Source organism: Haplochromis burtoni, unplaced genomic scaffold (genome assembly GCF_018398535.1).
Source record: "Haplochromis burtoni strain Fernald_Lab_line unplaced genomic scaffold, NCSU_Asbu1 Contig_85, whole genome shotgun sequence".
Taxonomy (NCBI): domain Eukaryota; kingdom Metazoa; phylum Chordata; class Actinopteri; order Cichliformes; family Cichlidae; genus Haplochromis; species Haplochromis burtoni.
This window is the reverse complement of record NW_024582446.1, coordinates 28,839-49,783: the sequence shown is the minus strand read 5'-3', so window position 1 is coordinate 49,783 and position 20,945 is coordinate 28,839. Positions and strand designations below refer to the sequence as shown.

The 20,945-nt window shown below is 39.3% G+C and overlaps 1 protein-coding gene across 8 annotated transcripts in view; it reads left to right on the top strand.

Moving 5' to 3' along the window:
• The window catches only part of dnmt3ab (DNA (cytosine-5-)-methyltransferase 3 alpha b), a 51,601-nt gene extending 30,815 nt beyond the window's left edge, over positions 1-20,786 (top strand). For 5 of the 8 annotated variants that reach the window (XM_014334751.2, XM_042222366.1, XM_042222368.1 and 2 more), the window contains 17 exons: positions 423-803; positions 1,392-1,550; positions 1,805-1,912; positions 2,533-2,689; positions 2,852-2,998; positions 3,652-3,696; positions 4,841-4,920; positions 5,071-5,183; positions 9,486-9,669; positions 9,770-9,854; positions 10,136-10,281; positions 10,697-10,787; positions 10,951-11,099; positions 11,565-11,665; positions 14,248-14,317; positions 16,322-16,440; positions 16,572-20,786. In XM_014334751.2, coding sequence (XP_014190237.1) covers positions 423-803; positions 1,392-1,550; positions 1,805-1,912; positions 2,533-2,689; positions 2,852-2,998; positions 3,652-3,696; positions 4,841-4,920; positions 5,071-5,183; positions 9,486-9,669; positions 9,770-9,854; positions 10,136-10,281; positions 10,697-10,787; positions 10,951-11,099; positions 11,565-11,665; positions 14,248-14,317; positions 16,322-16,440; positions 16,572-16,713 — 2,277 coding nt within the window. In that variant the 3' untranslated portion in view covers positions 16,714-20,786. The remainder of the gene's footprint in view (positions 1-422; positions 804-1,391; positions 1,551-1,804; positions 1,913-2,532; positions 2,690-2,851; positions 2,999-3,651; positions 3,697-4,840; positions 4,921-5,070; positions 5,184-9,485; positions 9,670-9,769; positions 9,855-10,135; positions 10,282-10,696; positions 10,788-10,950; positions 11,100-11,564; positions 11,666-14,247; positions 14,318-16,321; positions 16,441-16,571) is intronic. The other 3 variants (XM_042222365.1, XM_042222369.1, XM_005925962.2) reach the window with 1 other exon arrangement.
• Positions 20,787-20,945: the final 159 nt, after the last annotated feature.

Sequence of the window (20,945 nt, the reverse complement as noted above, 5' to 3'; positions counted from 1 at the left end):
ATAATATTTAAAACGGAGGTGTTAACAAATCAGATCCTGCACAGCTGGTGTGAGGGCAGTAATTTTTCTATAAATACCAAAACCATGTTTTAACATGGGAGGGTATGGTTATTGAGTTGCTGTTGGAGCCAGCCTCAAATGGCCAATCCAGAAAGTGCAGCTTTGTGCTCTTACTGGTTAGCTTCATCACAAGTGGCTTCTTTTTCTTCTTTTTTCACAGTTATTCTTCAGCTGTTTGTATTAATATACAAACAGCTATGTCTGATTTGGTCACATTTATACATATTTTTTGTAAATTATATTTTTTTAAATCCTCTAATAGTGTAAATTCCTGATATCTTGATATCTAGCTTAAACTTACTTAAACTCAGTGACTGCACGCATCATGTCCTCATCTCTGTTATCACTTGGCTTTGTTTCAGGCAGAGAAAAAGGCCAAACAAATGTCAGCAATGAACGCGATGAAGGATCACGAGGATAATGAAACAGAGACCCGGAATGAAGAGGTCTCAATAATCAAACACCCACAGCCTTCAAAGCAGCAGCAGCAGCCGCAGCAGCAGCTGCAGCCGCAGCCACACACTAAGTCTCAGTCACAGCCTCAGTATCAACAGCAATCACCGCTGGTGCTGCCACAGCAACAGCAACAACTGCAACATCAGCAGCCACCTCAGCAGCAGCAACAGCAGCAACAGCCTACTGACCCAGCTTCCCCCACTGTGGCCACGACCCCAGAGCCTGTCGCCATCGAAGGAGAAGACAAGACATCCCCCAAGACTCCAGACACTGAGTCTGAGTATGAGGTAAGATCATTTTGGGTTTCCCACTGACTCATGTCTGGTTGTAAGCTAGTCTGTACTGGATAAAGGATCCAGTTGACGGTGAGGGTTCATCTTTATCATGCAAGGTAGCCGGTCACGTTCTGGGAATGTATTCATTTCAGATATTTACATAATTTCTTCTGGGATTGTTAAGAATTCTGATTGTGACATCTGCAAACTTTAAAGGGCAAACGAAGCATTCAAATAAATGACAGGTTTTTAAATATGCACTAATTTAACGGTTATTTGGAGTAGATATGTGTAAATCAATTACTTAATTCGGCAATTATTCAACCTATTTTCATAAGCTGTACTTTTTTCATAGTTTTCTCCCACATAAAAATCCCTGGCATTGTTAATTTTATGGGAAAGTGAGTTTAGCTTTCTCAGAAAAAAAAGGTGATTTGTGATGTTGCTACGGTCACCATTTTCATATAAACTTTTTTATCTAAGCGATCTAACCATCCAAAAAGTAAAAAATATCCCTAGACAGGCTGTTGAAAAAAGGTTTCACAACTCTGCCCACAAGTCATAGCAGAGGGGATGATTTGTCTTTTCTTTTGGCTGCAGGACGGTCGTGGTTTTGGCATCGGCGAGCTGGTTTGGGGGAAGCTCCGAGGATTCTCTTGGTGGCCAGGCCGCATCGTATCCTGGTGGATGACGGGACGTAGCAGAGCTGCTGAGGGAACCAGATGGGTCATGTGGTTTGGAGATGGAAAATTCTCAGTGGTGAGTCTTTAGAGCCAACATTAATATTGCTGTTAGGTCTTTTTTTTTTCTTCTTCAAGCAAAACAGACGTCTGTTTATAGTGACAGCCACAGAATTTATAATGAGCTTATTGGTTTTATTTACTCAGCCAGATGATCCTTTAGAATATAAACAGAAAACTCAATGTCCGGAAAGTTTTTTTTTTTTTACCTCAACACGATTCCTTTAAACATACGGTGTAAATAATCGTTTATTTTTATGTGTATTTTCACAGGTTTGTGTAGAGAAACTATTGCCTTTAAGTTCCTTTAACAATGCCTTTCACCAACCAACTTACAACAAGCAGCCCATGTACAGGAAAGCCATCTACGAAGTCTTACAGGTGAGCATGGGAGAAGATTTTAGGGCACAGCTTTCGTTGTAGTTAAACCTTTAAACTTACACAACGAATGTATCTGACATTCATATTTTTTACATGTTTTCAATCTTTCATGTAAAGATTTCAATATCTGCTGTGGTATTAAACCAAAGCCTACTGACACTTAGCTTGGCATAGCATAAAGACTTGAAGCAGGGTTGAAGCAGCTGCAATGGTTCTTTAGAAAGGCCACGAATATTAACATGGCACGTCTTGTTTGTGTCTTTGTGTCTTTTTGCAGATATAGAATAAGAAGTAACTTTATTCCATGTTCCCCAGTCTTTTTGAGCATCTCAGGAAGACGGTGTTTAAGAAGCTTTATGAAAATTGCAGAAACGTTCCTGCAATTACCATAATTTGGAGAGCCAAATGCAAAAAAAACGAAGAAGTAATTTCAAAATAAGTGCTCTCAATGAGAAATTCAAGAGCAAAATTATCCAAGACGCCCCGCAGGCAGAGCCCTCTCAAATTATCCACCCATTTTAGGCATAGTATTAAACTGAATGGGACTAAAGGATCTTTACTGTAAATATCATAGAATAAGAATACATTTTTGGTGAAAAACGTTTTGAATGTGTTTGTAGGTGGCTAGCAGCCGGGCAGGAAAGGCCTTCATGGCCTGCCCTGACAGTGATGAGACAGAGACCTCAAAATCCGTGGAAATGTTAAACAAGCAAATGATTGAGTGGGCTATGACAGGATTTCAGCCCACTGGACCCAAAGGCTTGGAGCCACCAGAAGGTAAGATGACATCACTATTTTAACCCTATTTATGACCCATCTGGAAGAGTTAAAAATTGCTATATATAATGACATAGTAGATGTATTCTATACACTTGGTAATTAAAAACATCCGTAACATTTGGTGCAATATTAATTTTTTGCTTCTGTTGTGCACCCCAGAGGAGCGTAACCCATACAAAGAAGTTTATCCTGAAATATGGGTAGAGCCAGAAGCAGCAGCCTATACACCTCCTCCAGCCAAAAAGCCTCGCAAAAGCACAGCAGAGAAACCTAAGGTCAAGGACATCATTGATGAGAGAACACGAGGTAAGGTGCCTCATTTATTGGGTTATATTGGAGTCATGAACTCTGTGTCCAGCTCCTTGGGGAGGTTGCGGCGGTGTTTTACATCACTATAGTGGTCTGGGAGGTAAGGTATGGACAAGAGATCTATTAGCAAGTGACGTGAGAAGGCAAAAAGATTCAGGTTGCTCTAAAGACAATAAGTAGATGCTATCTAGAAAGACAGTGCCCTGTCTTTATTACAAGTATTACTCATCCTCCGTCTCTTCCAAATGACAAAAGAAGAAGTGTAATTCAATTCAGTTTTATTTATGTAGTGTCAAATCACAACAACAGTTGCCTTAAGGTGCTTTATAATGTAAAATAAAGATCCCATAGTAATACAAGGAAAACAGAGGAAACTCCAACAATAACATAACCAAATGTGTATTTTGACTGACCCATCAAATGATCTGTTTGTTACATTATTTCTTTATATATCATGAAAGCATTTGTGCTGTCAGGGATTATCATGATGACTGATACTTTAAGTGGTTTCTGACATGTTTGGCGAAGAAGTTTTATTTGCGTGATACCATCTTAAATTTTAGTTTTATTTATTTTTTCCTATATTTTTTTGAATTTACTTCTAAAAAAAATGAAGGAACTAACACAGATTCTTCATTTCTCTGTGTCAGAGCGACTTGTTTATGAAGTGAGACAAAAGTGCCGCAGCTTAGAGGGTAAGTGAAACGTTCTCTGTGTGCTCTTGCTTGTAGCAACACCGAAGGGCCTCTCAGGAGACACCGACACACCTCTTATTTGTACCTGTTGTTGACGGGCAAAGCCAATGAAATGCATGCATCTGTGTTCACAAAATAACAATGAGTAAAAAGGAGGAAATGGTTTTTCTGTAATTTCATCTACCTTATTAGCAGCTTTGTTTGTTTTCTCATAACCTGATAGCTAAACTAACTAGATCTAGACCTACAGTTGTGGTCAATGTTTACACACACTTATGGTCATGAATAATAATTTGGGGCTCAAACATACATTTCATTCAGTCTCTCTTAGCAAGTTGCAGCTCAACCCTTCTGAGCCATCAGCAAGCTTCTGGAATAATTATGGCTGTATATCTGACTGGTCTTCTAGGTGGTATTGACAGAATTAATTTAAATTTGTTGGTTTTCTGGTACATAGTACACACATTTTCAATAAGGTTCAGGTTGAAGCCTTGGGAAGGCCATTCCAGAAGTTTAATTTTAGCCTGCTTTATTCATTTTAAAATCAGTTTTGATGTGTATTTGGGATCGTTGCCCTGCTGGGACATCCAATTATATCAAAGTTTCAATCAGCTGTTGATTTGAGGTGAAGTTAAAGGATTGGGTGATGCTACCACCATGCTTGACAATTACCTGACAGCTGGATAGCGAAGTGTTTCTAGGTTGAAACACTCACCTTTACTACTCTAAGCATGCTTCTTGGTGTTGTTGCCTATCCTCTGTAATGCTGGCAAAGAGAAACTACCAGTCATCACAATGACCAGTCGCTAACAGGCCTTGTCAAGTTAAAAGACATTGCAGAACCTTCAGCACCAGTTATTCAAAGATTTATACTTCTGACCCTGTTTAGATAAGAGAAAATCCAAAATAAATTCAAACTTGTGCAAAGATGTATGCTGTACAATCATCCCACTCTGGAAAAATAACAGGAAATCATTAAAAGTACAAATTACCCTTCATGTCCCATGATGAGCGTATGGAAACTTCTGACCACAACTGTATCTCATAGATATTCAAATTGTTTCACAGAGGTGTGAGTTCTGGGTGCTCACTCCTCTCAGAGCTCTGCCTGTTAAATACTAACACGGTGTTTCTCTTACTGCAGACATCTGTATCTCCTGTGGAAGTCTGAATGTTAGCCTTGAGCACCCTCTTTTTGCTGGAGGAATGTGTCAGAGTTGCAAGGTAAGCTGCGATAAAGGCTTAGACTTTGACTCAACTAGGGTGTTATTAAAAGTCACAGCAAATTTCAAAGCTCCTAATAAACAACACATATTTTAAGCAGCAACTGATGTGACCCCGTGCCTTACAGTATACTTTGGATATTTTTTGCAGAACTGCTTCCTAGAATGTGCTTATCAATACGACGACGACGGCTACCAGTCATACTGCACTATCTGCTGCGGGGGACGAGAGGTGCTCATGTGTGGGAACAACAATTGTTGTCGGTAAGGTTTCTACCATGAGAGCCTGTGTTGCAATTACATGGATGTGCATGGAGTCTGGTAGAACTAGATTTAGTCTACATATACAGCTACACATTACCTGACCTGAGCACAGCCTTTTTTATAGTTTTGATATGCTAAGTGGTCAAGACAACAGTTGGATTTTTAAAACCATAGCTATGAGGGATTTTCTTGGTGCAAAGTTGACAGAAAGGCAACAGTAACTGAAATAACTGCTCATTACAACCGAGGTATGTAGAAGAGCATCTCTAAATTTGCAACATGTCAAACCTTGAAGCATTAGAAGCCTGCAGCAGCAGAAGACCACACCAAGTGGCACTCCTGTGAGCTAAGAACAAGAAACTAAAAATAAACTGACCTTCCATAATCTAAATCTACTGTTAGTAGAGTATGAAAGGGTCTTTAGAAAAATCTTGCAATCTTTGCAAAATTCTCATATGCTTTCTTCACACCTTTATTACAGGATAATCAGCCAATTGACTTGTTCTCAAATCTCTTTGTCATAAAAAATACTCATAAAATTATTGCTTAATAAAGAACATTGTGAAGCTGTGTAGCAAATAACAGCAATATTTTTTATTTTTGAATAGGACAGTACTTGCCTCTAAATTTACAGTTGTTTTTCCAGCACAGATAGCAGGATTGTGCGTTCACTGCTCATATTGGATGCACAATAAAGGCTTTGTGATGGGTCACTAATCTCGTAGCAGTGATGTAAGGCAACATCGTGGCAGCCCAGTGGAGAACTTGCTGATAGCAAATATTTTATAAAGTGTGGTTGCACTGTATTTCTGTTGAATAGAGCATTGTTAAACATAAAGAAACAGACTGGTGTTCTCACACAGTTAGATTGAAGTCTAGAAAAATACCATTGAGAACAGATTGAGCTTTGTCAGAGGCATGCTGGACTGATCACAAACAATGCTATTTTTGGATGGTGGCGTTTGACATTTGGATGACAGTGTTAACGATAACTTGCTGCTTCTCAAAACCCACAAACCCCATTAAAAACCTTTTTATCTACACCTTTTAAATACAAAACAAAGAGTGATAATGAAACTGTGCACCTTTTCTTGACCTATGACCAGTGTTGGTCAAGTTACTTGAAAAAAGTAATCAGTAACTAATTACCGATTACTTCCCCCAAAAAGTAATCCCGTTACTTTACTGATTACTTTTTCCAAAAGTAATTAATTACTTAGTTACTTTTTAAAAACACGATTTACAACCTGAATAGGTGATAAAGCGATAGATCTTTCAGCCCAATTCTACTTTTTCTGCATAATCAATCATACAAAATGTAATCAAATGGAAAAGTCTCTTGTTTTTAACTTGTTTTATCAGTTTTAATCTTTTAACTTTATGCATCAAGCAAAAATGTAATTATATGCAACATTCTCTGACTGGAAGAAATTTGCTTAACATTTAAACTTATTTTCTGCACATTCCAGCACATAAAATATTTTTTTTTTGTGTTTACACTCAGTCTTTCAAATAGATGCAAGTAAAACACAGCAGAAAATAAATAACATCAAAGACTAGCAGTCCTGTTGCTCTATTTTCACCTGTAAAGCAGGAGTAGCGTAGGCGGAGGTTTACCCTGGTGCAGGTGTGCCGCGGTGGTCAGTTGAAGAATCCGCGAGTTTCTCAGCGTACTTGGTGCTTGCTTGGAAGTTTAGGGGTTTTTTTCGCTATAAAGAGAAGTTTTCTTTCCACGCACAATGGACGCTAATGTTTTTGTCACTTTTTATGGAATCAAACTCAAAGTAAGGTCAGTACTTCCAAGCTTTAAACGCTGCATGCTCATACTCTCTCCTGCATTCGATATATGATCCATTGTTGATCTGCACACAGCTGTTGTCACGAACGTCGCACTTGCTTACATCACTGTCATGAGACATTCTGGCAAAAAAAATCACGGTTTTAGTAACGCAGCGTTCCTACGGGAAAGTAACGGTAATCTAATTTTTGTGGTTGTGGTTGTTCTTATTACAGCAGGTGACTCCAGGGCAACATTTGTCTGTCATAAAACACACACTGATAGCTGGTGACTTTGGAGGCCATGTGAATACAGTGAAGATGCTGAAGACGCAATTTTGAGATTATTTGTGCTTTATATCAAGGTACATGAAAAGATGGGTACACTGTGATCATAAAGGGGGTGGATGAGGTCAGCAAGAGTAATCAAACTGGCTATAGTGTTAAGACCAAATTCTGACCTTACCATCTGAACGTAGCAGAAGAAATTGAGACTCATCAGACCAGGCAACAGTTCTCCAGTCATCTAGTTTCCCATTTTGGTGAGCGTCACTTTCCTGTTCTTAGCTGACAGAAGTGGCACGCGATGTGGTCTTCTACCACTCCAGCCCATTAACCTTCAAGGTTTCAAGTGTCGCATGTTGAAAGATGCTCTTCAGCATACCTTGGTTGTAACAAGTGGTTATATGAGTAACAGTTGGTTTCCTATTAGTGCGAAGCAGTCTGGCTGTTCTCCTTTGACCTCTGATATCAACAAGGCATCTTTACCCAGAGAACTGCTGCTCACTGGATATTTCATCTTTTATGGACCATCCTCTGTATTCCTTTCTAATCTGGTAGTAACCTATGCCAGATGCATCTGGCTTTGCTGTTGGCTAATAATTACCCTGGCAATCAAATTTTCAACAGAGGCATTGTACCACTCTGTCTTCTGTGTGTGTGGGGCTCTTTCAGTCACAACTTCCTGTTCCTCTTCTAGTTAAACCATTACTGCTAGACCAAACATTTCTCCTTACAGTCCTACTAGCACAAACGAAAGACTTAACAGACTTATTTGTTGAGGGTTTTTTTTTAAAGATTTTTCCTAAAAATGCAAATAACCTGTGTAGTGGAGGTATCAGGGATAGACACGGTTATGGCACTGATTCACTCCTTAGCACTACGGTCACCCTGGTGTGTCAGCCAGAACACCACTTCACCAATTCTCCCAGAGCATGGAAAAAAAAGCTTAAGGTTTGGTTTGAGGAAGTTTATTTCCTTCACAGCTCAATTCCTGTGGCTGTAATCGTGTGTGTGTGTGTGTGTGTGTGTGTGTGTGTGTGTGTGTGTGTTTCTACTAAAGAAGTACATAATACAAATAAGTGATAAATAAGGTGAAGAGATAAGTGACATATCCAGATATATGCATAATACAATATAGTTAACATAACCATACATAAAGAAAAGAGCACAGTAGTGTAAGGCAGTAATGCTAAACACAAAAAGATGTATCTCTACATAAATCTATCCTTTAAATGAGCAGAGCAATGTAGTACACTTCTACTGCTTACACTATGCCAGCTAACTAGCATTACTGCGAGGTTAAGTTAACGTCAGTACAGAGGAACTACTTCCGGTAGCTGTAGAAAATAAAGGCTTCTCCGTTATAATCCGCCGTAATGCTTTTATTGTGAAGGGGAAGTAGGAACATAGTACTTCCGGTCGAACTACGCTCGGCATTTAAGCGGTACTCTGAACAAATTATCCGCTATAAACTCCGTATTTTAAATTAAAGAATCACGAGCACCACATATACCATACAGGGAAGCTCTGATAACACAGGAATTACGTTAGAAACATATTGAGGATCGTACATGTGGCAAACTAAAGCCAAACCAGGATGAAGTAACTGACATCAATTAGCATGTGAAATGAGGGTGAACTCACGCATTGCGTGCGTGGCCTATACCGCTCCAACTATGAACTAGATTAGCTCCTAAATGGTAACTATATCACAGTATCAACACAAATAAAGCAAAATGCAACACAGGTTAATAATCACTTACCATTCACGCACACATCATATCCCACAGGAATCAGTGCACCCCCACCTGACCAACACTGCTCATCCACACTAAAACTGCCCACCTTACTAACTATATGACATCACCAGACGGTGGGCTGGCTCAAACTAACAGAAGGTTAAATGCTAAATGAACAGTATATAAACGTGTATATAAACTTACAAACACCTGTATAAGAATTCAAATAGAGTTATCCTATGAACTTTGGGGCCTTTTAGACAACCTTGGTAAACCCCATCAAACATGCAGAAGTTTTTTCACTTGCACGTTACATTTCCTGCATTTTTATTCTCAGATCAAGACCATTTTAAACAGTTAATAGTTTATTTTGGTCTTCTAATGGAAAATATGCAGTCTACCACATTTAGTCACTTAGTCGCTTACTGTACTTAACACTGTGACTGCTTTTAATAGGTAGGGTTAGTTATCATTTTAGAAGTAAATGTCCTTGTCCTTGGCGCAGGTGCTTCTGTGTGGAGTGCGTGGACCTTCTTGTTGGTCAAGGAGCCGCTCACGCTGCCATCAAAGAAGACCCATGGAACTGCTACATGTGCGGTCAGAAGGGTGTGTTTGGTTTGCTGGAGCGTCGTAGCGATTGGCCCAGCCGTCTCCAGCACTTCTTTGCAAATAATCACGATCAAGATTTTGTAAGTAATTGACCTTTAGGCCATAAATCTCAATCACCATGTGACTGAGGAGTCTGTCTCCTTTGTGTCTCACTGTTGCCCCCTCTGCCAATAATTTCAGGATCCACCAAAGCTTTACGCCCCAGTCATGGCGGAGAAGAGGAAGCCCATTCGTGTCCTTTCACTATTTGATGGCATAGCCACAGGTTAGAAAATTTTCCCCAGTTTGTGTTATAAAAAATTAGATGGATTTACTTTCTTCCTTTATTAGTCAGAACATTGCCATGTATCAGTCACTACACATGCCATATATAACTAGCTATACTAGCTATATAGCTATTAGCTATATTTGTGTTAGTCATCATAGGATTTATTTATTAGGGATAGCTCCAGTTCTTCAGATCAGATCATTTAAGTGGACAGATTTTTTTAGACTGTCTCCTTCTTTTCTTTTTTTTAAAAAAATCTTTAACTACACCCTGCACAGGACTGCTGGTGCTCAAAGAACTTGGCATCCAAGTGGGTCGCTACATAGCTTCTGAAGTGTGTGAAGACTCCATCACTGTGGGTATCGTCCGGCATGAGGGTCGCATCATGTACGTTGGAGACGTGCGGAACATCACGCGCAAACATGTGAGTGAGAATAAGTTACTAAAAAGAGACACCAAACTTGCAAATGGCTACAAACTTACAAATATATCATTACTCGCTTGTACTAAGTAGCATTGGATATCATTTTCTATTGTGGAAAACCAGAAATTCAATGCAGACTCTTCTAAACAGAAAATGTGGATATTTTTAAGGCTTAACAGTATGGTTGTTTACCAGATGTACAAATGACCGACAGTGAGACCATGCTTTTCTTTGACACTTTACCTTGTCATATTAAAAGCCAAGAGTGGAGAGTAAAAGACAATAAAGACATTATAAAACATTCAAACTCTAGCATCTGTATAGCTAGTTTTATTAGTATTTACTACTCACTAGGAGTACATTGCTGGTTCAGTTCATAACCCTAATCCTGACTCTGATTCTTTTCTCTATACAGATAAACGAGTGGGGTCCTTTTGATCTAGTTATAGGTGGAAGCCCATGCAATGACCTCTCAATAGTCAATCCTGCAAGGAAGGGTCTGTATGGTAAGTTTAAATGAGTCCACTGCTTTTTTGCTTTGCTAATGTATTAGTTGGGAAATTCATTCATATATAAAGTCACTGGCCTAAATAAATCACTAGAATATAAGGAGTTTATGTCTTTTGCTTTGCTTCAGCACCTGGTTTAATACCTCTTTCTGTCTCACAGAGGGCACCGGACGCCTGTTCTTTGAGTTTTACCGACTGCTCCATGAGGCTCGGCCGAAGCAGGGGGAAGACAGGCCTTTCTTCTGGCTCTTTGAAAATGTGGTTGCTATGGGCGTCAGTGACAAGAGGGACATATCTCGCTTTTTAGAGGTTAATTTCTTTACTGATACTTATAATCTCTACCTGCTGTAGGCGGTAGATGTATGATGTGCCGTTGGTGAAGTGGGTATTGTTGGGCTTTGAATGCCCCCTTGTGGCAATAATTCATTATCTTTAGGCAAAAATTATGAGAACGGAGCTCTGACGTCTTGATCTTCATTCAACAGTTTAATATGCCATCTTTAATCTACTCCTAGATGGTGTTTCTGGTTATCTGTTAGGTGAAGCCCTCATTAGCTGTTAGAATACTCTCTTTTTTTTTTTTAAATGACTGTCCACTGAGGAAACTGACAATTTTGAAGTTTAATTTTGACTCTTTTCTGTTATATTAACATGCTATATAGTAAAATTGTTGTTGTTGTGTGATTACACTTGTATTATTCTGTATGCAATCACAAGCTTTTTACCTTTGTTGCGTCCTGATTGGTGCTTGTTCTTCCTCGTCTCTGTTTTCAGTGTAACCCAGTGATGATCGATGCCAAGGAAGTGTCAGCTGCCCACCGTGCCCGTTACTTCTGGGGTAACCTTCCTGGCATGAACAGGTTGGTGTATGAATGGTGAGAAAAGAAGTAGTATTTAACAAAAAAGTAACACTATAAAGGGACTGCTTATGTCAAATTATATGGTCATGTTACAACAAAGTACAACCTAAATTCTTTAGTCCGTATCAAGTCTTAAAATAATGCAAAAACAAACTAAAAATGAACAACAACACAGAACATGTTACACTATGTTATTACTTGTTTTTAGAAAAGTAAGCCCAAAAGAAAAAGTGGTGTGTGAAAAACTAATCACACCCTGTGATTCATTATAACTTTTAGGTGCCATAATTTAAAGTGTTTTGTTTTCTGCATGACTTTATTCGTCTCTCATGTTGCTCTGGAGGAACTTCCTCCAGTTCATTGAGATTTGCAGGCATTTATATGGTAAATTTATGTGGTATAGCATTTCTGCTATTTCCTTTTTTAGTTATTCTGTTTTAGATTTGGTGCTGTACTTGGGATTATTATCGTGTTGCATGACATCATTTTGGCAAGCTTCAGTTGTCAAACAGATGGCCTCACATTTTGCTTTAGAAATCTTTGGTATACAAAGACTCACTGACTTCAACATGCCATGGTCCTGTGGCTGCAAAACAAACCCAAACCATCACCCCTCCACCACCATGCTGACAGTTAGTATGAGGTGTTTGTGCTGATGTGCTGTATTTGGTTTTGTGCATTATAGCCACACATGTCCACTTTGGTCTCATCTGTCCAAAGTACATTGTTCCAGAAGTCTTGTGGTTTGCTCAGATGCATCTTTGCAAATCTAAGTATGCTGCCATATTATTTTTAGAGAGAAGAGGATGTCTCCTGACAACCCTTCCAAGTAAGCCACATTTGTTCAGTGTGTCTTGAACTGTAGAATTTAACTATCTAATTAAGGCCTGTTGAGGCTGAGACGTAGCTCTTATTTTTTTGTCATTTCTCTGAGCATTGCATGGCCGGCCACTGCTGAGATTGGCAGCCGTCGTGAATGTTTTCTGATCGTGAATAATATTTCTCACTGCAGAATGAGAGACCTCAGACTATTTGGAAACAGCTTCTCTGCTGAAAATAATTGCTGATGTTTTTCCTCTTTGGCATTGTGTTAACACACATGTGAATGTTCCTGATGAACAAACTGCCTAAACCTTTTGTTTTTTAGAGGCGCTTGCTTGCTGATGATCAATGAATCGAGTGAACTTGATTAGCAGCACCTGGCTGCTACTTATTCTCTTAATTCCTTTTGAAGCAGTGTGGAAGAAGAAGTGTGGCTTTAGTTTCTCACGCACTGCTTCTGATTTTTGATTGTTAAATAGATAGTCACACAGTGTGGTACGTCATGTTTTGTAGGCCCTTTGAGGTTTTATGTATCATATTTTAAGACCTGCTAAAGACCAGATTATTTATATTTTTAGTTTATTTATGGGAAAACAGAATTTTAAGGATCATACTGTCTTTTTTACTATGACTATAGATAAGGTAGTGATAGTGAGTCATACATACCCAATTGATTTGGCTTCTTTTTTTTTTTTTTTTTTTTTTTTTAACTATTCTTGTCCTGGCAGATTATCTTCTGTTTTCTTAATACTGCATTCAAAGCATGGAACAGCAAATTAGATTAGATTATCTCCAAAATCATTGAATCAAAATGAAGTGCCATTATGGCATGGACTGAAACTGATTTCAGTGGCTAGATTAGAAGTAATTTCATACTTCCGGCAGAGATTTTTTTTTCTTGTTTAAAATTGCAGATAAAGGCCGATGAAGTAGAGACTTGTAGTATAGCAGATCCAATTCAGTCTATTATGCCCTACTTTCACATTTGTAAATGGGACCTTTTACTACCTCCAGCTCCATATTTTTATTCTTGGACTCTATTAGTGTAGCTTTGCATGATTCACAGTTCAAATAATAATTTGTTATCTTTTTCTGGGCCCCAGTTCCTCCCTTGGCTCAATCCCAATGTCTACATTTACAGACTCAGAGACTTAGGCTATCCCACTGTGACATTATGAAATGCATGAAGAGCTCTCTGCTAGACATTATCCATAGTTTCACAAGTCTGCATTTCTGTAGACTTTGCTCAAGACAGTTACTCAGAGTTCGTAGCAATGTGGCATTAAATGCAAGGTTGTAGGGGAGGGCTTAGAAAAAGGTAGAGTAATCAGAGGAATGTAGCATGAGCTTTATTGCACACCTAGTAATGAGCAAATTGACTGTTTTTGAGTGTTATGTTTTGTCCACAAAGATTTGAACTCACCAGGGTTATTTGTACCTGCACTCATTCCATCCATCCTAACACGGAGACACGGACAACCATTCACACCTATTAACAATTTAGAATCACCAGTTCCTCCCACAGCCCGTGTCCATCTAGAAAGGTCCGTGGCGCCCAGCTGGTGAACTCAAACCCACATCCTTCTTGCTTTGAGGTGACGGTGCTGACAACCGTGTCACCATACCCTGACCTGTTATGTAATTGTTTGAAACTTAGTCCAAGTTTAATGTGAGCATCCACTATTGTAAGTGTATATAGGGAACAGGAAAAAAATGAAATGCATGTTAGATTTAAATAACGTGTTAAAGTGTAAATTGTTCATTCTTTCTTTCAGGCCTTTGACTGCCATGTGCACTGATAGGCTGGAACTCCAGGACTGTTTAGAACATGGCAGAACAGCCAAGGTACTTGCAGCTTGTCTTTCAATACACATCATGTTCGCTCACCGGTGCACACAAAAACTCAGTCTGGCAGCTGTAATCTCTCTGGTTAATCTGATTCATTCAATTTAAATACAGTAGAATATCAGAGTTGATGGTGTGTGTTTGTAGACACTAAAGCTGGTGTGGCAGAATGTCATACTAGAGGATGGTTCTTTACATACAAGGGGGGAGCAAGCGAGTCAGAAACCCAGGGCACAAAGATGAAGCAGGTCTGATCAGAAAGGGTTTATTCCAGGCCAGGGAGCAAGAATGACAAACAATTCTAAAAGCCATAAGCAATAAAATGTTGTAGAGGTACTAAAATTCCCAGGAAAAAACAAACCCAATATCAAAAAAACCTTATTAAACGCAATGTTCTATGCGCTCTAAAATCCCACCCCGTCACACAATGTAACTGTCCCACAGCCAAGGACGAATGTTTGTTAGGTGTTCACAAGCAGGGCAGAAATCCCTCTTCCAGAGCGGGGTCCATACCAGCCTCGTCCCAGGAAGACGAGGAGAAGCCTTCTATCCCTCTCTCGTCCCATCACATCCCTGCCCAGCTCGAATTCTGCACTGGAGTCCGTTGCTCGATGCCACCACGGCTCCCCTTGCATCATCGCCCTGTAAGTAAACAAACAGGGGCCAGAACCATCGTCCCGGAAGCTGGCCTGGCTTATAGCCATGGCGACCGTCTCCCAACACGGCTGCACAACGGTGGAGACACTACTCACAAATGCAGCCAGAGGTATACCTCTGCCCTGCTGTCAATCCCACACGTTGTCTCCTACTGTCGCCATTCCTGCTGTTGGGACTGGGTCGCCACGTCACGCTGACCAGACTGTCTCCAGATGAGGTGTCGCACCCCTATGATCAGGCAGCGGGTCCCTCTTTATCAGTTGGCCTTCATGCATTCCTCTCCATATCTGGGGCCTCTCTCCTTCCAGTGCTCAGCTAGCTTCCTTTTAATTGGTCCTTTAAACAGCTGATAGGCCGCCTTTGGACACACCCATGCCTCAGGAGGTGACCGCTATCAGCTAATTTGTCCCATGCCCAGCCAGTCCACAGTGGATTAAAACATGATTGGAAGGTCGGGGTTCAAATCCACCGAACGGCTACCCCGAGTTACCCCTGAGCAAGGTACCGTCCCTACACACTGCTCCCCGGGCGCTGGATTGGCTGCCCACTGCTTCACTGAGTGAATGGGTTAAATGCAGAGAGTAATTTTCTTACAGAAGATTAATAAAGTATAAAGTATACAGAAAAAACATGCAATACAACCAGAATAAAATCATGCAAATAAAAACTACACTCACAAATACACACTAGAATCAGAATAAGACCAATATAAAAGATAAATGCAAATTTCCACTGTGACATGTTCGGATTTCGTAATACAGTTCATTTGATTCAGGAGTGTAAAACTCTGCACACTGGTGGCTCCATGTGGCAGCTAGATGTAATAGTTTCAAATTGAATTTATCTAACAAAAAAATCAGCTTTGACATGACATGAAGTTTAAACTAAAAGACAACTTTATTGCAGCACTTAAACTTCAACAAAGAACAAAGTACTCCATGTCCAAAAAACTAGGAAACAAAACTTTAACGAAAGAAGACACAACCATGAGGGCGGTAAACAAACATGGATACAATACTGGGCCAGAAAAGGAAACGAGAGGCGGGAATAACCAGGGATTCTTAAACCAGCCTAAAACCAAGAAACCAGAACACGAAAAACTCATAACAGAGGACTAAAACCAATACAGAATCATGAAATAAAGATCAAAAATACAAAGCTGAAGACTCAAAACTCTGGGACCAAGATCCTGGGACAGGTCTTCATACGGGAACCTCATATTTACCAAATTATCTGATCACGATAACCTCAACATTTTAGAAAAGGTATCTCAGGTTTTGTAAGTTTGTTACTCAGCAAGGACATAAAAATGGCATAAACTAATTTTTTTTTTAAATTGTCCTCCAGTTTGGCAAGGTGAGGACTATCACTACCAGGTCTAATTCCATCAAGCAGGGCAAGGACCAGCACTTCCCAGTCTACATGAATGAGAAGGAAGACATACTGTGGTGCACTGAGATGGAGAGGTATGTAAACATAATGATTTCAACTACTGTGTAGGCTTTTTTCAGAGGTCAGAATTTCAAGGTTTTCTTCCTTTGTCTTCCCCTGTCTGCTCGCTGGTTGCACGTGTGGTGTGGATGGTTGCTCACATCAGGGTCTTTGGTTTTCCAGTCCACTATACAGACGTATCCAACATGAGCCGACTGGCGAGGCAGAGGCTGCTGGGCAGATCATGGAGCGTCCCAGTTATCCGCCACCTGTTTGCACCACTCAAAGAGTACTTTGCCTGTGACTGAGCAGTCAGAAAATTAGCTCAGAACCATTTAGTATGAAGTGCCGTAAGGGGCATTATTACTGAAACGCTCTCAGACACACTACTGAACACCAAGGCATTTCAGCTGAACAGGAAGGTGTTTTAGTGTTGCCAACTTAGCAACTTTGTCGCTATATTTAGTGAGTTTTCAGACCCCCTTAGCGACTTTTTTTCTCTAAAAAACGACTAGCGACAAATCTGGCGACTTTTGCTTTTGTTATTAGGAAGACCTATGACCACTTTTTGATGTGAAAGCACATATCTGTCTTACTCCCAACAAGCAGCGGGTGCTGCCGTGGGCACTTCGCCCATGCCAAAGCGCTCACAGGCAGCAGTCGCCCCCAGCTGCTGTCAGAGCAGGAGATGCTGATCCCTACCCATCCAAACTGCAAATGAATCACGCATGAGCAAAGCCGCTGCTCCCACCCTGACTTTAACGCAGTCAGTTCTTCTTTTACTTTTTGTAAATCACAAGGTTTAAAACTACTTAAACACACACAGTGTGTGTGTGTGTAACTCCGCCAGAGTGCCTTTTTTGGGTCACTTTTGCCGGTACCAAGCCCGGATAAAGGAGGAGGGTTAGAATTGTGACATTAAAAAAAACAATAATTACTCAAAGAATTTAATTTGTAGTTCTAAATATATTCCTAATCCATTTAGGGTGGTTTTTTTACCCACTTTATGTCTCTTCCACGATGTTATTTCTCTCTCCTACAACATAGGTTACAATTACATAAGCATGACCAATTATGCAAATTAGGCGATGACCATATTTAGCAACTTCTAGCGACTTTTAGGACAGCTAATAGCGACTTTCCTTACTAAGGATTTGGCAACACTGCCCTATCCAGCTGAAACGCCTTGGTTTTAAGTAGTGTGTGTGACTGCATTTCAGTAGCGTGTGCGAGTACATTTCAGTAGCGTTTGTTAGAGCGTTTCAGTAGTGTGTGTGAGAGATAAAATTTTAGTCGTGTGTGTGAGAGCATTTCAGTAATAATGTCCCTTACGGCACCTCATAATTTAGGAACCACAACTGTATGTTGTGACTAGAAACAAGAGCCTTGATCCTCAAATTATACTCTGGTATAATTTGTAAGCGAAACATAGATTTCACATTATTTCTTGTATTTGAATTGCAATTCTTATTCTATTTAATTTTATATATCATTTTACAGTAGGGCCGCTGCAGTGTTATCAAGTATTGTTTATTTGTTTGTGCAAGCTATACTTGAGACTATGCTTTCTTCTCAAGACACGAAGACAGAAGAGTGCTAAATACGTCTTGTAAGAGAGAGGGATAGGAATACATTGGGAAACATCAGAAAGACAGGAAGTAGGATATTTTTTTTCAAGATATGTGAAATGCTTCTGCTGTGTGAGCGTACTGCGAGACTCCCACCTGCAGTGCAGCCATGCTTCCAGCTACTGAGCCTCACAGGGATGTTTCCTTCAGTGTCAAGAGAGCTGTGTCTCTGAGAATCCAAAACACCAGATCACATATACCTCTTTGTTTACAGTTTCTATACACAACTGAAGGTAATAAAGGTACTACTGTAATATGGTTACAATACCATGGTGCTCCAAGATGATATGAAACATCATAGCCCATGTGGCAATGCATTTTTAGACAATACGGAGCGTTTTAACCTGTTGCTGGATGAACTTTTGTTTGACGTTTTTACATTTAACGAAAAAAAAAATAAAATAATGTTGTATGCCGTTCGGTTGACCGACGTTTGACTGCAAAATAGAGCTTATACTCTTTTCTGCGTTTTTACAGCTATTACACAAGTTTGTACTGGTGCTCTTCTAATCTCAGCCTTGCTACACTCAGGCTCACTGTCTGAATCTGCACAAACAGAAAGTGAAGCTAGCCACATGGGAGATGATGTTTTCTGTCATTCAAAAGAAAAAACTTAAGATCAAAGTCTGTGATGAGCTACTTTTTTCTAGTTTCATCATGAACAATGACGTTACTGTACAACTGTTAGTAAGCGTGGTCGCTGTAAAGGAGGGAGAGCGACCAGGCCGGGTAACTCTCCTCCTCGGCTTCCACCTCTCTAAACTGAATAACTGTCAGGTGCAAATACTCAACAATATGGTGCCGCTTCACAGAGTTCTTCTACCTTTTTATAGCAATTTTGTGCTGTTTTATCAACATTATCAAGCACTTTTATACGTACACTTTCTTTTTCTTTTAAAAACTTTTTTTTTTCTTGTGAATTGGTTTATTTTTCGTTTAGTTTAATGATGTGAACTGATCAATCCTCGTGTAATATTTTTTGTATACAGTAGGGCTGTGCCAATAGAAGTGAAAGAATGGATTTTTTTTTATATGTGAAACCATGTTATTTGACTCGGTGTACAGTAGATGGATTGTCATTTGTAACCTCCAACTCCTTTTCTCACCTTCCATCATCCATATTGTTCTCTGTTTCGAAGCAGCGATACAGTATGTTGCCACGTAAATTCAAGGAATGTCTGTTGCTATTAAGATTGTAAAAATGTAAGGCAGCGTCAAAAAGCTGTGTTTCCTGCTTTGTAAAATATTTTGTCCCCTGTGAAGGACAGTAGGGCCGCTGCCATTTGCTCGATAAATTGTAGTCGTCACGTTGGCAATTTGTAAGCGCCGATCCAAATTATGGATTACACGCGCAAACTAAATTCTCTTGATTGTAATCCTTAAGCTAAACACAGAGGATTTAGGCTGCAGTTTGTCAAAACAAAAGCCTGACACAGTGTTTGACACGGATGTCAGCACTCAAAGAGTAAAGAGTAAGAGCAGACGCTATCGCTTCTCTAAATCATATTTAAGATTTGAAATTTAATTTCTTAATGTAATTAATTTCTTAAGTGACCTTATTGCCATCCTTTTTGTCAATGCATGGTGGCTCAATATGAGCTCTCGTGCTTTGTATTTTATCAGATGTTATCCCCCTCTCCACCTTTAATACCTAACGTCATATTCATGGTTGTACATTCTGTACATAGAGTTTTCTGGTTGCTGTTTTCAATTTTTTTTCTTTTCTTTTTTTAATTACAAATGAGATGTACAAATATAATTCTTTGCTAATATATATCATCAAATAGAAAGAAAATCTTAGGTCGAAAATAAAAATCATTGACAAATTTCATTCAAAGCTTCAAGCATTAGATGTAGAGAGATTCCAACTCCGCTTTTTTTGTTTTTTTGTTTTTTTATTTGTTTGTTTCAAGTGAATCCAGATCGGATGTTTTGTGATCGTAACATTGGCCTAAAGACAGCTTTAAGATTGACGGTCTAAACTTCACTGCACAGCCCTACACGGTGGTGTTTTTTTTTTAAACTTCTGTTTCTTTTTGTAAGACTTTAAAAAGAGGGATTGTAGGCGTTTCCGATGGTGCTAAACATTTTACCTAATCAAGAAAAATGTATTTGATTGGAAGACAAATAAACATGTCTTGACAATGACTGTTTTAAGTTCCTTGTAGTAATGAAAAATAACTATTATTTCACTCATATAAATATATTAACAAAGGCATTTTAACTTTGTACTTGAAAAAATAAGGATAACAAATAATGAAAGGTTTGCTATATTGTTTTAGACTAGAGATTGCTGTAGTCGGTGCTTATCTGTGGGAAAATTGTGTGAGAAAAAAAATGGTAATAACTTTTACTGTAGCATAATGTATGCTTAATGCGCATTGCTTCTTAATCCTACATTCCATGCCACAATATTCTCCATGTCTGTTTTCCAAATGTTGTTTTGAACTGACGCTTACTTGTTTCTTTGTTTTTAAAAAAAAGAAGAAAAAAAATCAGAAACAGCATTTCATTTTACTGGTCAAAGCAGGTCAATACTTCAGTGATACTGTTAACGCTCTGTGTGACTTTCTTTCTGTCATAACTGTTTTATGGCCTGTATGGTTTTCCTCAAGACCAGTTCATACAGCAGATGTAGCAGTCATTCTCTGCCCCATACCTTTGTTTAGTGTTCAAAGAGAAGATAAAGGCTTCGTATGTACTTGTGCTGGAGAACACTTGAATAAATGTATTGTTTTTGTGCAAAAAAAAAATTCACCATGGGTCTTTCTTCTTTTTTTAAATTTATTGATATCTTGTAAAATGTATCTTTTGACGTTACACTAAGAAAATATATTTCAGATGTTCAGCATCAGAATCACGCCAGAACCAAATTAAGTGTTAGAGAAATATGTACCATCACCTTTTTTTTT